We start from the raw sequence: 17,418 nt of genomic DNA on the forward strand, positions 1-17,418 counted from the left end.
CTTATTAAGATTAACTCGAAGAATGTACATGCACCAAATAACCATAAAATATCATAAAAGTGTTTAAAATTCATATAGGTATCCTAAACCATGTAGAATGTGTCATCAACAAAAAAAAATAAATGTGATATGTTAAAAAGATAATCTTCATGACCCACAACTCACTCTACGAATGAGTCCTGAATTTTGCGAAAGCCATCATTTTTTAGAGAGCTTGTCAAATATAATTTCATTCTTAACCCTGTCTAACAAAGCTTTCATAACAATGACGAACAAATTATAAAAAGAGGGAGTGGATCACCATGTCGAATCCCTCTAAAGAGCTATCGGAAAATCTCTAAGAACTCCCATTAACAATGACAAAAAATATAACTGTCAATAAGAAAAATCTAATCCAACCAATCAATTTTGCACTCATTCTCATTTTGTCCATTACATCAAATAAAAACTCTCAATTGTGATCATAAGTTTTTTCGATGTCTAACCTGACAAAAATACATTTTCACCTCTTAAATTAGTTGAGTCAATGCATTCATTGACTATTAATACGGCATCATAGATTTGACGATCTTTGATAAACGCCATCTAATTACTATATAAGACAGTCTCTAACACCCTCCTCAACCTGTTGGCCAAACATTTTGCAACAAATCTTATAAAATGACGAAACGAGACGAATAAGTCTAAAATTTTCACATCAATAGTTCTTGGAACTTTACGAATGAGACATATCAAAATAGAGTTCCAATTCTTATCAAATTGCTACCATAATTCTAGTCTTAAAGAAAGGTCATGCCTTAAAAAAATCAAAGTAAACACTTCGCATCCCGATGCTTTATCACTTACACATCTTTAATGACCTCACCAACCTCTCCTCGAACATAAAATGAGCCTCTAATATATCGTTTTGCATTGTACTAATTGAATCAAAAGTTATACCATTCAATTTAGGTCTAACCTTAAATGTCATTTTAAACAAACCTTTATAAAATTTGACAATACTCGTAGAAATATCAGGTTCACTATATGAACTTCCCCATCGATCGAGATCAAATTAATTACATTATTTTTTGTTTACGCGTTAGAGATCATGGAAATACTTGGTGTTTCTATCTCCCACTTTTAACTATGTAGCTCTACTTCGTTAGCCTCCTTACCCATATTGAGCAACTTGCTAACAATGAGAATCTGAGAACTAACAACCTCAACAGAGAGTTCACGAATCTCCTCATCATTGTCAATGACATTAATTTCATTACACGAGTCATTAATTTTAGCATAAAATAAAGCACGATCTCCCACGAACCAACTTTTGAAAAGCTTATATATTACTTAAGTTCACAAAGAGATTACTTGATAGAGAACCAACCGATGATTGATTCACCTACCATGATTGCATATGCATTATAAACTACTCTTTGATCAACCATTTATTTTCGAATTAAATGGTCGACATGTTCTCTACATCTTTCCGCGTTTCATCAAGATCGGTCGGTGATCTGAACAACTCAATGGAAAAACCTTTTGAAATATATTAGAAAATCCTCAAAAGATTGATTCACTAATTACAAATCAGTCGATACGAGAATGAGCGTGACCTTCACTGCTATTACATCTCTTAAAGGTGAATTGACCACCTTCCAAAGGCAAATTGATAAGTTCAAGATCTTCAATTGTCTCTAACAACTCGCGCATTAAACTACTATATATGTATATTGGCCCTTTTTCTTTTAGACGTGAATCTAACTTCGTTTATGTCGCCTACAATGATAATTTATAAGCCCTAGAGACTAAACACATTCTTAATCTCATTAAAGAACTATATTTTAAAGAACCTCCTTCATTGGAGATTCTTTTTTCATTCATCGTCATATTATGTGTCGAGAATTTAATTAGATATTCTCGTTGACATTATAATCTAGTTCAGAAATCACTGATTTCTCATCAAACACATCATGAATGGAAATTGATAATTTAATAACATTAATCTTAGAATAAAGTATTGAAATGACTTGGATTATATCTTCTACATGTGACCATAATTTATTTTCCTTGTTTTAAATAAATTTTGAATTTCATTTTATTATTTTAAATATATTTTGATTAAAATTAAGACAAAAAAGAAATAATGATAAATATGTGGGTAATTTTTAATATTGCATAAATTTATATAATTCAAACATTTAAATGAGTATATATAAGGTCTAGAAAATTAAAAAAATAAATAAAACTTAATTTATAGAAATCCCAAAATATTGTTCCTTCGAAATGCCCTAATATCAAATGTTCTAATATAAAATGCCCTAGGCTAAGCACTCCGCCCAACTCACTCTCTCTCTCATGCATTGTGAACTCCGCCCAACTCTCTCTCTTGCAAGCTGAACAATGTGGCCTTACTCTCGTTCTCGTCTCCACTTCGGGAGGAAAAAAACTTCATCTTCTTCTACTTGCCTATCGGGAAAAGAGGTAGTCGGGACTCGGAACTATTTTGACAAACTGCCAATAGATGTGTTGGTGGCGATTCTGCAAAAGGTTGGGACTATTGACATACTGTTGAATGTCCAGCTAGTATGCCTTCTATGGTGTAATATATGTAAAGATCCTGTAATCTGGAGATCCATTGACATACACAACATCGGCAAACTCTGCAACCTTCCCGATTTTCTAGTAACTGCCGATGACCTTCCTTATGATGTTCACAAAATGACCCAGGTAGCAATTGACCGGAGCTGTGGTCAATTGATTAATATCAACCTGGAATATATGGGAAATGACCACATCCTCAAGTATATTACTGACAGGTATAAATATAATTTATTTGTAGATTCTGATATTCATCTGTACATTTCCAAATGAGATTAGGATGCCAAACATTATTCTTGCATGATAACTTTCTTAAATGAATTGTGTAGAGCATTTACCTCATAAAATGGGTCTAAGGTTAGATTCCCTTTAAAAATGGATTTAATTCAAGTATTGATTCATGACTCCAAGGGGTTATATTAGATTTCTAAATAAAAAATCTAGTATAATTATCATAATTCCCTATTTTTGTGGCTTTGTGTATCATAGAAGTATTAAAAAGAATCTTTAGTAAATCTTTGAATTTTGAATTTTTGAATAATCTTTAAATACTTTGTTTTCCTCGTGTAATATCTTGGATCTATATTTGTCTTTTGTACTTTGTTTAGTTTCGATTGATTGGGTTTGAGCTTGTATTTAGGAAAAATAAGTTGAAGCGACTTCGCTTTGTATGGAGTTTCATTACAGACGAAGGATTAAGTGAAGCTGCTAAAAAGATGTCATCTATAGAAGAACTTCATATTATTTTTGGGGACATCAAACATGTAAGTCTTGAAACTGTTGGTCTCAACTGCCCTGGTTTAAAATCACTCACATTTAAAAAACTATGTTTATTTACTAAAACCGAGTATAAGGAGGAGAGTGATGATGAAATTAGTTTAACAAGGTACGAGGAGGACTATGACTATGACGATGGAAATGATCCTAATTTTGTTGCACTTTCTATCTCAAGAACAATGCCTCAATTACAACACCTTAACCTTATTGGTAATGGAATGACAAATGAAGGCCTACAGGCTATACTAGACTCTTGTCCTCGTCTAGAATCACTTGATCTTAGGAAGTGCTTTAGAGTTGACCTGAGAGCTGATCTTGTGTTGGGCAAAAGATGTTCTTCCATAAAAGAATTTTACCACCCCGATGACTCTACTGATCCTAAGGATGATGATTTTCAATCTTATGATGAAGCTGATTTTGATTTCCCCGATAATGAAGATTGGCGATGGTGATGTTGATGGTAATTTCACTTGTAATTTAGATTTTTTTTGTTGGACTAAGAACCGTTTTCTTTGATGTTCTTTTAAATTATTGAATATTTATGTGTTTGAACTATGAATTAGTAACTTTTAATGGGAAATTAAATCAACTTACAATATTTTTTTTTTATCCAGGGGATATATCTTGTTTGAAGTGGATGTGTTTGATGATGATGATTTGATAGATTATTAAAATATTTATGGTGAAGTATTTAAATATTGAATGTTAAATTTGTGTATTTTTTTAAATCAAATATAAAATAATTAATCTTAAAATAAAAACGCTAGTTTGATGTAACAAATAAAATATAAAAATTAAATACCAATTATTTATTAAAATTTTAAAGATTATTTTATAATAACATTTGGTCATATTTTTTCATTCAATAAAAGGAAAATTTGATAATATAACCCTCAAAAGACTCTAATTTTGATATTTAACCTCCATAAAAAACATTTTTATTATTAACCTTTTTTTAATTTTTTTTTTTCAATTTTAACCTTAATAACTTTTTTACTTTTTTTTTCTCTTTTCTTTTCTTTTTCTTCCTTTTCTTTTCTTTTCTTTTCTTTTCTTTTCTTTTCTTTTCTTCTTCCCCGCTTTCCTTTTCCCCTGAAAGTTACACTTCTTCTTCCCCGCTTTCTCCCCATCCGGTTTCTCCCCCGTCCAGCCCTAGACGGCAAGCCCGAACTCCGCCAACCACCATCCCTGACGTTCGCCAAGAAGCCCAACCCCTCGAGCCCCGACGAAATAGCTAAGACGCTTCCAGCCAGCCTCTTCGACGATCGCCAAGCCTCGGACGCTTCTAGCCCGACGATCTGAGGTTAGTTTAAGTTTATTGTTTAAGTAATCTCTATGGATTGGGGGTAATGAAAGATGAGAATGATATAGGGTTTTAGTTTAGGTTTATTGTTTGATATAGTTTGAAATGCTGAGAATGTTTGTGAATGGTTTGTGAATATTTGGTATATGTTTTGCTTATTATGAATGCTGAGAATGGTATATTTGCATGTTGAGTAAGAGTAAGAAATGTTTTAGGGTTTTAGGGTTTTAGGGCGTGGGGGCTTGGGCGTGGGGCGTAGGTCTTGGGCGTGGAGCGTGGGCTTGGGCTTGGGCGTGGAGCATGGGCTTGGGCTTGGGCGTGGAACGTGGGTTTGGGCGCACCACGCAATATGTAAAACTAATTTAATAAGATTATTAATAAGTGTGGATAGCTCAGTTGGGAGATTGTCAAACTGAAGTTTTGAAGGGTTAGGTGTTCGATCCACCTTCACCGCAAAAGTTTTTTTTTTCTATTGGAAATTTTAAACAAAGTGATGATATATATAAGCATTGAAATGATTTTGATAAAGATTTTTTTTCTATTGGAAATTTTAAATAGAGTGATGATATATATAAGCATTAAAATGATTTTGATATGTATGAATTATTTTGTGTGTGCAATTTTTCTTGGGCCAATACTCTAGAATTGTTTACGCTCATACTTATTTCGATAATATTGTGTCTCATGGTGGTTGGGATGATTGGGACCACATCAGTAACAAGAACAAGTATGCATCTTTAATATACAAAACTTAAAAATTCATGTACTTTTGATGCATACTATATTAATTGTTGAATTTTCTATATAGGACTGCCTTTTTCGGGGTGTACAAGTGTTATGGGTCTGGGGCGAAAGCGGTCTGTGGAGTGTCTTTGGCTAGAGAATTGGACTATGAATTGGCTCATCCATTTCTGTCCAAGAGCTTTGTCAATGGAAGGCACTGGATTGCACCTTTAGATGCTTAATATAGCAAATAATTAATTCAATTTCATTATTTATTGTGTAGTCATTTATTTGTTTCATTGATTCTTTCATAGATGTTGAATTAGTATAAATAGAAATGAATGGTATTTGTGTGACTTATAAAAATTACATTATAATCTTCTCAAAGTCATTCAAATAGAAAGTTATTAAACAAGCCATTTAATAAATTTGATTCTTGGTTTTAGCGTTTTTGGGATATTCTTTATTGGCAAAAGAGCTTTAGGGACAAGGTGAAATGTCTCTAGTTTTGAAGTTTTTAACATCAATATTGAGAGGATGAATAATTAGTTTCTAAGTTTCAAACCTATTTCTTCTGTCTATGTTTTGGTTAATGATGAATTTTGTTTATGTTACGCACTTGTTGTTTTCCTTTGGGCAAAAAAAAACTTATTTGTTGCTTTGTGCTCTCAATAATTTCTAAGTAAACAATCTTTATATATATACAAAAAATACAAGATTTATAAGATATAAACGAAAGAATTGAGATTCCTTTACAAAAATAAGAATGTATGTATATGATTTGCACAATCCCATCAGTGGATTCAATTTACAAATTGTTGAGAGAAAAAGACAACTGAGAAAATAAGAACATGACTTACATATAATCCCACCTTCCATTACACACTGGAGGCTTTTCTCAAGTGCAGCATATAGTACAACATATATATTACACAACAACTAGTAATTTGTTCAAATTTCTACTTCATAAAGCTCCAATTTGTGCTGCAAGTACAACAACAAAGCTTCATAACTGACCCTCAATTGCACACTGTAATGCCTCTTTCTTTTTGCCAAAAACCAGAAGACTTTGTACATGTGCTGCTGTTACATAGATATGTATAATAAAAGTTGTTATAGTCGATTAATGCAAGCACAAAAACAAGAATATAGATTTAGCAAGGTTCATCGTAGATTAAAATTACCTTCTTAGCTCATATTAGAAACTTAAGTTCACATTGGAAATAATCAAAATGTTGGGTATTTTTCCCATTTTCAATTCTAATTTTCAAAACTTAAGTTCACTTTTGCGGTGAAGGTGGATTGAACACCTGACCTTCAGATCGACAATCTCCCAACTAAGTTATCCACACTTATTAATAATCTTATTAAATTAGTTTTACATATTGCGTGGTACGCCCAAGCCCACGCTCCACGCCAAAGACCTACGCCCCACACCCAAGCCCCCACGCCCTAGCCCCACGCCCCACGCCCAACCCCCACGCCCCACGCCCAACCCCCACGCCCCACGCCCCACGCCCAACCCCCACGCCCTAAAACCCTAAAACCCTAAAACATTTCTTACTCTTACTCAACATGTAAATATACCATTCTCAGCATTCATAATAAGCAAAACATATACCAAATATTCACAAACCATTCACAAACCATTCACAAACATTCTCAGCATTTCAAACTATATCAAACAATAAACCTAAACTAAAATCCTATATCATTCTCATCATTCATTACCCCCAATCCATAGAGATTACTTAAACAATAAACCTAAACTAACCTCAGATCGTCGGGCTAGAAGCGTCTGAGGCTTGGCGATCGTCGAAGAGGCTGGATGGAAGCGTCTTAGCTATCTCGTCGGGGCTCGAGGGGTTGTGCTTCTTGGCGAACGTCGGGGATGGTGGTTGGCGGAGTTCGGGCTTAATGTCTAGGGCTGGACGGTGGAGAAACCGGATGGGGAGAAAGTGGGGGAAGAAGAAGTGTAACTGTCAGGGTAAAGGGAAAGCGGGGAAGAAGAAAAGAAAAGAAAAGAAAAAAAGTAAAAAGGTTATTAAGGGTAAAATTGGAAAAAAATTAAAAAAAGGTTAAAAATCAAAATATTTTTGATGGAGGTTAAATATCAAAATTAGAGTCTTTTGAGGGTTATATTATCAAATTTCTCCAATAAAATGTACATTTTAATTTATTATAATTTAAATTTTACACATTACTTTTGTAAAGTTAATATTCTTTATAATAATATTTTTAATTAAATAAAATATAATTTTATATTTAAATTATTTAATGACAATAATTATCAATTCTCATTCGTTTAAAATACAACTCTAAACAAAGAAGGATTTTTTCTACCTTTATCTTCCTCTTATTACTTTATCAATTTTTCGATAAAAAAACATTTATACATCTATTAATAAAATAATAAGTTAATTATTCTTAATTTAATATGCTTAAAGAATGGTTAATGATAATGATAATGATTAATGACAGAATGTGAAGAGCCCATAAATTATATTTTTTAATTTATTGTTAATAAAAAGTTGTTAGAATTATTAAATTTGTTTATATTTAAATATTTGTAACAAAAGGTCCGTGCAAACAAAATTTTGGTGACCCACAAAGAGAAAAAATATAATAAATGTAAGTGGAGGTAGTGTAAAATTTAATCTTTAGTATTTTAAATATCAAAATTATTCATTCAATTCTTAATATTGAGACGTTATAAAATATTAACATTTTTAATTAATTTTAAAAAAAATTCAAATATAATGGGTTAGTATACCATATGTCTTTTAACCAGTAATAATGAGAACGGTGAAAATGAAAGAAATGAAATTTATTTTTTTTTTCAATCTTTATTCTCAAAATATAATTTCTATAAATTGCTTTAATAATTTTTTATTTAATTTATTTATTATCTTTTTTATTACTCTAAACAAATATAATATATGTTTTAAAACATATATTTTATTATTTGATATTAATCCCTGAAATCAGCCCGCTCTTGAGTTAGCTAGAGTAGCCTAGGCAGGTCATTTAATTAAAATATAAGACATTTAAATAACTTTATTGTAATTTTAAAAATAAAATGTTGTAACATTATGTTTAAGATAAAAATTGAGAATTTTTATTTGGTTTTGGGTTCAAATTTCATCAAAAATATTTTTTTCATTAATTTTTTTAAATAAACCTACAAAAAATCCAAAATTTCTTTTATCATGAAAATAATATAAATCCATGGGCTAAAGCCTTATTAATATTTATTTATAGAGAAATAATTGAAATGGAGAATTATGTGGCACAATTTTATTCGTTAAAAAATTAATAAATTTTTTCTCTCTAACCATTTATCCTCTCTAACCATTTATTTTTCTTTTTCTTTGGACAATGATGAGTAATGATGCAGTAAATAGTTCTCTCTCCCAAATTCCTTTCTTTAATAAGTAGTTAAAAAATTTCCTCCTATATCCCTATAATTTGTAGAGTTAAATCGACTATATTATGCTGAAGTATATTGAAATTTCTTCTCTAGCCAGGTTTGTATAATTCAATTTTATATCAATTTGTGTCTATGTTTTTATATTTTTCATGTTCCGATAATAATTTTCTTAGTATCTAATATATAATATTAAGAATCTTAAAATTTAACAAGTTTCTTAATGTTAAATTTTCGGAGAAAATGAAAAAGTAGTATTCTATCTTTTTAAGCCAATAATTGATAATCCTTCATTATTCGAGTCGATCGAAACAAATACAATTATTTATGACAATAAACTAGAATCTCCTTCTAAATTTTAAATAGTTAAGTTTGATAACTATCATCGAACGAGATCATGAATTACATATTTTTATATGGCAACATAATAATTATGATGAAATTAGACAAACTTACATTAAAATATTATTGTTGGAGTATTCAGGATCGAAATCTGAAAACCTAAAATGTCAATTAAAAAATATTTGATGAATATTATATTTATAAAAATCGTAAATTTCAGCTTCAATGTAAATATATGTATACTCAACTCCTATTATTGTGTTATATTATTTTTCTTAAAATATTTTTAACCTAAATAAATTTTAGGCTCTAACTTTGACATGGATTATATTATAAATAAACCTAGGCTGACTGTGTTTGAACATGTGTTATTTAAATAATTTATTTTATTGTTCAAATAATTTTATGTGATTTAATATATAAAAGATTGATATAACTTTGAGAAAATAAAAAATCAGTTTATAAATTTTAAATATAAAAAATTATTACAATAACTCTATGATTTAAAAATTCAAATAATCCAAACAAGCTCTGGTGAGTGTGCCTTCATTTATTGATTGAAGACCACGCCGACCAAATCACCAATCACCGAATGAACTGATTAAAATAATATTTTTCTGGTTTATATATAAATACTTCTTTCTCAAATGCCCTAATAGGGTTTTTCTGAATAATGTTATCGACTTCTCGTTATCTCCGCTCGGCGGCGGACTCCTCTTCTATTACTCCTTGCCCGGGAAAAAAAGTAATCGAGGCTCAAAACTGGGTGGACTTTCTGCCGCGCGATGTCTCTTTGAAGATAATGAAAAAGGTTGGGATCATTGAAATACTGAACACTATCCCAGTAGTATGTCACTCGTGGCATAAAATCAGTAAAGACCCTGAGCTTTGGCGCTACATCGACATGGAAAACCTCGACATTGAAAACCTCGTGCGCCTCCGCCCCACAGACTGTGATCTAGTTGAGATGACCAAGAGTGCAATTGACCGGAGCTGTGGCCAACTGATTGATCTCAAAATCGCAAGTTTTGGATGTGACGATCTCCTCATGCATCTTTCTAACAGGTATAAGAATCTTCTCCTCCCATAGATATTATATTTCCAGCTAATGGTTATGAGATTCATTTGCAAATATTTAAATGACATCTGTATTGAGGTTTTGAATAAATCATTATTGTAGGTTGTTTTTTCTAATTCTAGTGAAGTATTATTAAAGAAAAAAAATCCTAAACTATATTTATGAAAGGGCATTATATATATTATTGTCTTGTGCTCATGAATCTTAGGAAGAACTTTTAAGTTTACTAATTATATATATATTTTTTTTTTCTTTTTTATGGATGATCCCCATAGAGTTGATGCAAGTTCTGATTGATTTATTTTGAAAGAATTTTTGAATAACTTTGTTTTTATCATGTTTTTAGACATGTAATAATTTTTTTTATATATTTGTCTTTTGCATTTTCTTAGTGAGGTTCTTGTGGGACTCTGGAAAAAAATCATTATTATAGGCATGTTTGACTTTTTATAATTAATAGAAATTAGCAGACTTATCTGAATTTTCTTGTTTATAATTTTGAATATTAATAGTTAGTTTGCCTAAATTGTATATTGCATCTTTTGTTTGGACAAAAGGACATGAAAACAGCAATTATGTCTTAATCTTTTCCATGTGAAAATAATTTTCTTTATATTATTTATTGTTTTATTAACGTGTATTGATATATTCATTAATATCCATATCAATGATAGGCCCAAAGTGATATTTATATGTCTCTCACCAAATAACAAGAAAATAGTATCTTATATATTTTTAAGTTTTTATGAATCTATATTTGTCTCTTACACTTTGTTTATGTTGGGTGAGTTTTACGTGTTGGTTGTTTGGGGAACTAACACTAACCGGGCTAATTTGGCTTGTATTTAGGAAAAATCAGTTGAGAAGTCTCCGGCTTGTAGCGTGCTGGGACATTTCTGATGAGGGATTAAGTGAAGCTGTTAAAAAATTGTCATCCTTGGAAGAGCTTCACATTTATTATGGGAACATCACAGATGAAGGTCTGGAACTTGTTGGTCGCCACTGCCCGGGATTGAGATCACTCACATTTAATCAACAAGGTATGTTTAGTAGAGATGAGTCTAAGTCTGGTAATGATGAAGCATTTGCTATAGCAAGAAGCATGCCTGAGTTGTGTCACCTTAGCCTATTTGGGAATCAGATGTCAAACAATGGTCTGCAAGCTATCCTCGACTCTTGCCCTCATCTTGAATCACTTGATCTTAGGCAATGTTTTAAAGTTGACCTTGGGGATTTTGAATTGAGTAAAAGATGTTCTTCCATAAAAGGACTTCGCAGCCTTCATGACAGTACTGATGATTATGAATACGACTCATCCATTTTCAACTTCGACTTCTATATATGATCTGCTTCATTAGCAGGGGGTAATGGAGGCGGAGTTTAGATTTATTCTAAATGTTTTGATTATGTTTTTGTTTTTGTACCTTTAATTTTTGCAAGGATCCATTTTTGTTTTGTGTTGAAATTTGTTTGACTGTCCAGAAAAACTTATAATATCATGTTTGAAAATGTGAAATTGCTAATGAAATAATCAGAACTATAAGTTTCTAGGCATCTTTCTAGTTCAAGTTATTTCTTTAATCTCTTAGTTATTCTTTTAACATATTCTTTTTATAATTTTCTAATTGTTTTTTAAACTTATTAGATTAATTTAGAGAATGTTGTAAATTGAAGAACTAGTAAATTTGGAAAATATAGTTTGATATTGGCTTAGAGTCTTCGAGTAATGAATTGATATTGATATTTTTAAAAGGGTTGAAAGCTTCAATCGTGATCATAATATTAATACATAAAACATTTAGAGCTTAATGTTGGTTTTGTTGAAATTTTTTAGAGTAGCCGAGATATTGAAGATTTAATTCCCTGCCTTACCCTGAGATGAGAAGGAAAGTCGATATGACTTGAATTCTGGACCTGATCTTTAATCCTACACCGTGAAGTGATAGGAGAAGTTTTTTTGGCTCCTGATCTTGAGCTTTCTGTTCTTGAACTCAGGCTTTACTTCTTCTTGGATTCCTTGCCTTTTCGATACTTTAGGGCAAGGCCAGGGGCCTGGTCTCGACTCTCCTTGGCTAATTTCAATTTAGCAACTGCCTTAAAATGATTTAGAGTAGAGAGCTGCGAATAAGTCTTCTAATTTCCTTGGTTTCTAGGCAGACTATCACACTATAGGCTAGGATTTACATTTATCCTTTAGGTTGAATTTTCACTAGGCTTACTATTATGTATGAGTAATTTTCTGTAAAGAGAGATTCCATATCAACAAGGCAATATTTTTATATAAATATTTATACCTCCCTTTCCTTCTTGTTTACTACTGGACGAGTCTCGGATATTCCATTCCTTTTTTATTTGCCTCTTCAGTCCTCACGTGGACATGAGAGGGAGGCCCCACAGATAAGATTTATCTTACTGAATGGGAAAGAATTTATTAGGTTGTCAGCCGCTGACTTTGAATCAAATATTGACTCCCCTTAATTTCTAATAGGCAAGATTAACATACTATTTTACTAGTAACAATCGATTCACTATTCACTAAGCTAGTTAAAAGCCTTATAAATATTACGCAATTACACCTGTGTGTAAGACATCCTTAATGATCAATATTAAACGCTTTTGGCAAGCCAGAGCAAGACTTCTCTGTGGGAACCCCGGGAGACCTGTCTAATGAGATTGATGATTGGTTTGTCGAGTGTGATAAGTGGCATGTGAAAAATGTAAGGTGATAAAATGTTTTCCTTTAAGGATTTTTCAAGCACAAATTTTTTTTAAACTTTAGATATTTATAAATTTTAAAATATATGTTAACATTAAATTTTAGATTGATTTTATTCATATAAATAATATTTTGTTTAAATTTTTTATCCATGCAACGAGATTCATTATAGTAATTTTATAATTATATATATATATAGTATTTAATATGTATTACTAATTAATTAATTATTCGACATAGTGTATGTTACTCTCACTTTTTAATCGTTTCAAGTTTATGAACGGGTCAACTCACGATTCGACCCGACCCAAATATCATTTATTCTCACATATATATTCAAATTAACCATTGTTCTCGACTCAATAAATCAAACAAATTCAAATTAAGTATTATTATATAATATATATATATATATATATATATATATATATATATATATATATATATATATATATATATTTGATTAAGGACACAATGAAATGTGTGAAATTGATTAAAAAAAAGTGAAAGATGGTTAGAATAAATAAAAGGTGAGCTATAATTTTTATTTTTTTTATCAAAACAAGAAAGAAACTACATTAAGGAAAATTTTAAAGCCAGATTCACAAATATTATAAATAATTCTAATAAAAATAAATAAATTTGAATAATAATATAACTGAATATAAAAAGATTGAAAGAAAAAAAGATGTATTAAAAAATATATATAAATATTAGTTAAGACAAAAATAATAATAAATATGCAGGTAATTTTTAATATTGTGTAAATCTATATAATTCAAACATTTAAATGAGTACATATAAGGTCTAAAAAAAATTAAAATAATAAAACTTAATTTATAATCCGAAATCCCTAAATACTTTTCCTTCAAAATGCCCTAATATAAAATGCCCTAGGCTAAACACTGCGCCTCTCTCTCTCTTGCAAGCTGAACAATGTGGCCTTACTCTCGTTCTCGTCTCCACTTCGGGAGGAAAAAAACTTCATCTTCTTCTACTTGCCTATCGGGAAAAGAGGTAGTCGAGACTCCGAACTATTTTGACAAACTGCCAATAGATGTGTTGGTGGCGATTCTGCAAAAGGTTGGGACTATTGACATACTGTTGAATGTCCAGCTAGTATGCGTTTTATGGCGTAATATATGTCTAGACCCTGTAATCTGGCGGTCCATTGACATACACAACATCGGCAAACTCTGCAACCTTCCCGATTTTCTAGTAACTTCCGACGACCTTCCTTATGATGTTCACAAACTGACCCAGATAGCCATTGACCGAAGCTGTGGTCAATTGGTTAATATCAACCTGGAATATATGGGAAATGACCACCTCCTCGAGTATATTACTGACAGGTATAAATATCATTTTATTTGTAGATTCTGGTATTCATCTGTACATTTTCAAATGAGATTAGGATGCCAAACATTATTCTTACATGATAACTTTCTTAAATGAATTGTGTAGAGCATTTTCCTCATAAAATGGGTCTAATGTTAGATTCAAGGATTGATTCATGACTCTAAGGGGTTATATTAGATTTCTTAATAAAAAATCTAGTATAATTATCATAATTCCCTATTTTTGTGGATTTGTATATCATAGAAGCATTAAAAAGTATCTTTAGTAAATCTTTGAATTTAAAATTTGAATATTCTTTACATACTTTGTTTTCCTCTTGTAATATTTTGGATCTATATTTATCTTTTGTACTTTGTTTATTTTGGGTTGTTGATTTGGCATTGACATTGATTAGGCTTGGGCTTGTATTTAGGAAAAATAAGTTGAAGCGACTTCGATTTGTATGGAGTTTCATTACAGACGAGGGATTAAGTAAAGTTACTAAAAAGATGTCATCTATAGAAGAACTTCATATTGTTGGGGACATCAAACGTGTAAGTCTTGAAATTGTTGGTCTCAACTGCCCTGGTTTAAAATCACTCACATTTAAAAAACAATGTTTAATTACTAAAATCGAGTATACAGAGGTGAGTGGTCATGGAATTAGTTTTATAAGGTACGAGGAGGACTATGACTATGACGATGGAATTGATCCTAATTTTGTTGCACTTGCTATCTCAAGAACAATGCCTCAGTTGCAACACCTTAACCTTATTGGTAATGGAATGACAAACGAAGGCCTACAGGCTATACTCGACTCTTGTCCTCGTCTAGAATCACTTGATCTTAGGAAGTGCTTTAGAGTTGACCTGAGAGCTGATCTTGTGTTGGACAAAAGATGTTCTTCCATAAAGGAATTTTACCACCCCGATGACTCTACTGATCCTAATGATGATGATTTTCTATCTTATGATGAGGCTGATTTTGAATTCCCCAATAATGAGTATTGGCAATGGTGATGTTAACGGTGATTTCGCTTATAATTTAGATTTTGTTTTATTGGATTACGAACCTTTTTCTTTGATGTTCTTTTAAATTATTGAATATTTATGTGTTTTAACTTTTAACTATGAATTAGTAACTTCTAAAAGAATGAGAAATGAAATCAAAATTACAATATTTTTTTCTAGGGGATATAAAAAGTGGATATGTTTGATGACGATTTGGTAGATTATTAAAATATTTATGGTGCAGTACTTAAATATTGATTTTTTTTATGGTGAAGTATTTAAATATTTAAATAATTTTGTATTTGATTTATTTATTATCTTTTTTATTATTCTAAACAATATAATATATATTTCTTAAAACATGTATATTAATATTTTTTATTATTTGATATATCCTGAAGTCATTCATCAAAAATGTTTTTTTTTTATTAATTTTTTTGTAACTAGACTTATGAAAAATATAATCCATAATTTTTTTTACCAAAGCCCAAAATATACAACTCACTCTTCTTGTTGTATGAAAGTAAAATAATAATTGATTGGATAAGCTCATGGACTAGGTACATTTATCCTAAGTAAACCTTAATATTATTAAATTTCACTAAAATCAAATCAGGTGCCCTAAGTCCTAGTTAAAAATTTTGAATTTTTCTCTCTTATTAGCTACTATGTCTCTATAATTTGTATAGAGTTAAATCCACTGTACATTGATTGAAATTCATTCTCATCAGGTTTGTATAATTCAATCTTATATCAATTTGTGTCTTATTTTTATATTTTTCGTGTTTCGATACTAATTTTCTTAGTATCTAATATATAATATTAAGAATCTTAAAATTTAAGAAGTTTCTTAATTTTAAATTTTCAAAAAAAAAAAGAAAAAGTAGTATTATATCTTTTTTAACGCAATGATTGACAATCCTTCATTATTTTAGCATCGAAACAAATACATTTATTTTTGATAAAAAGCTAAAATTTCCTTCTAAATTTCAAATAGTTGAGTTTGATAAAAAATAATTAACTATCTTTTAACGAAATCATGGATTACATATTTTTATACGGTGATATTAGGTTAATCATTAAATTAGACAAATTTACATTAAAATATGATCATTCAGCATTTAAATATGAAAATCTAGACAATGTCGAATAAAAAATAATACTGGATGAATATTATATTTATAAAAATTGTAAATTTTGAGCTTCTAAAATATTTTTAATTTGGATAAATTTTGAATTATGACTCCACCATCAGTTCAGATTCATTTTATATTTATTGATTGAAGACCACGCCGACCAAATCACCCAATGAACTGATTAAAATAATATTTTTCTCGTTTATATATAAATACTTCTCTCTCAAATGCCCTAATAGGATTTTCTGAATAATGTTATCGACTTCTCGTTCTCTCCGCTCGGCGGTGGACTCCTCTTCTATTACTCCTTGCCCGGAAAAAAAAGTAATCGAGGCTCGGAACTGGGTGGACTTCTTGCCGCGCGATATTTCTTTGACGATAATGAAAAAGGTTGGGATCATTGAAATACTGAACACTATCCCAATAGTATGTCACTCGTGGCATAAAATCAGCGCTACATCGACATTAAAAACCTCATGCGTCTCTACCCCACAGATCTAGTTGAGATGACCAAGAATGCAATTGACCGGAGCTGTGGACAATTGATTGATCTCAAAATCGCAAATTTTGGATGTGACGATCTCCTCGTGCATCTTTCAAACAGGTATAAGAATCTTCTCCCCCATAGATATTATATTTCCATCTAATGGTTATAAAGAAAAAAATCCTAAAGTATGTTTATGAAAGGGCATATATTATTGTCTTGTGCTCATGAATCTTATTAGGAAGAACTTTTGAATGACCTTTAATCGTTTGGTCTTTCATTCTTGAAGCATGAGTACCCTTAGAATGCAATGAAGAATATGATAACTTAACCTTTTTTTTATTAAGGTTATTTTTGTTGGTTATTTCTAATTCTAAATTGCAAAGAAAAGAATCATAAATTATATGAATAGACGTGAAAGGATATTGTGTTTTTCCCATCCATTCTAGCTTGATGTATATTGTGTTTTTCCCATCCATTCTAGTTTGATGTAGTGAGTGA

At 30.6% G+C, this 17,418-nt stretch overlaps 3 protein-coding genes across 3 annotated transcripts; all 3 read left to right on the forward strand.

Moving 5' to 3' along the window:
* Positions 1–2,385: 2,385 nt before the first annotated feature.
* LOC124912691 (F-box protein SKIP19-like) lies at positions 2,386–5,628 on the forward strand. Its single transcript, XM_047453340.1, has 3 exons — positions 2,386–2,801; positions 3,224–3,808; positions 5,472–5,628. The coding sequence occupies exons 1-3, from the start codon at positions 2,386–2,388 to the stop codon at positions 5,626–5,628; spliced, it is 1,158 nt and encodes a 385-aa protein (XP_047309296.1).
* A 4,200-nt stretch (positions 5,629–9,828) lies between these two features.
* Positions 9,829–11,578, forward strand: LOC124912693 (putative F-box/LRR-repeat protein 23). Its single transcript, XM_047453341.1, has 2 exons — positions 9,829–10,220; positions 11,083–11,578. The coding sequence occupies exons 1-2, from the start codon at positions 9,829–9,831 to the stop codon at positions 11,576–11,578; spliced, it is 888 nt and encodes a 295-aa protein (XP_047309297.1).
* A 2,307-nt stretch (positions 11,579–13,885) lies between these two features.
* On the forward strand, positions 13,886–15,306 carry LOC124912694 (putative F-box/LRR-repeat protein 23). Its single transcript, XM_047453342.1, has 2 exons — positions 13,886–14,301; positions 14,703–15,306. Exons 1-2 carry the CDS (start codon positions 13,886–13,888, stop codon positions 15,304–15,306), a joined length of 1,020 nt encoding a protein of 339 aa, XP_047309298.1.
* Positions 15,307–17,418: the final 2,112 nt, after the last annotated feature.

The sequence above is a fragment of the Impatiens glandulifera genome, chromosome 8 (genome assembly GCF_907164915.1).
Source record: "Impatiens glandulifera chromosome 8, dImpGla2.1, whole genome shotgun sequence".
Taxonomy (NCBI): Eukaryota; Viridiplantae; Streptophyta; class Magnoliopsida; order Ericales; family Balsaminaceae; genus Impatiens; species Impatiens glandulifera.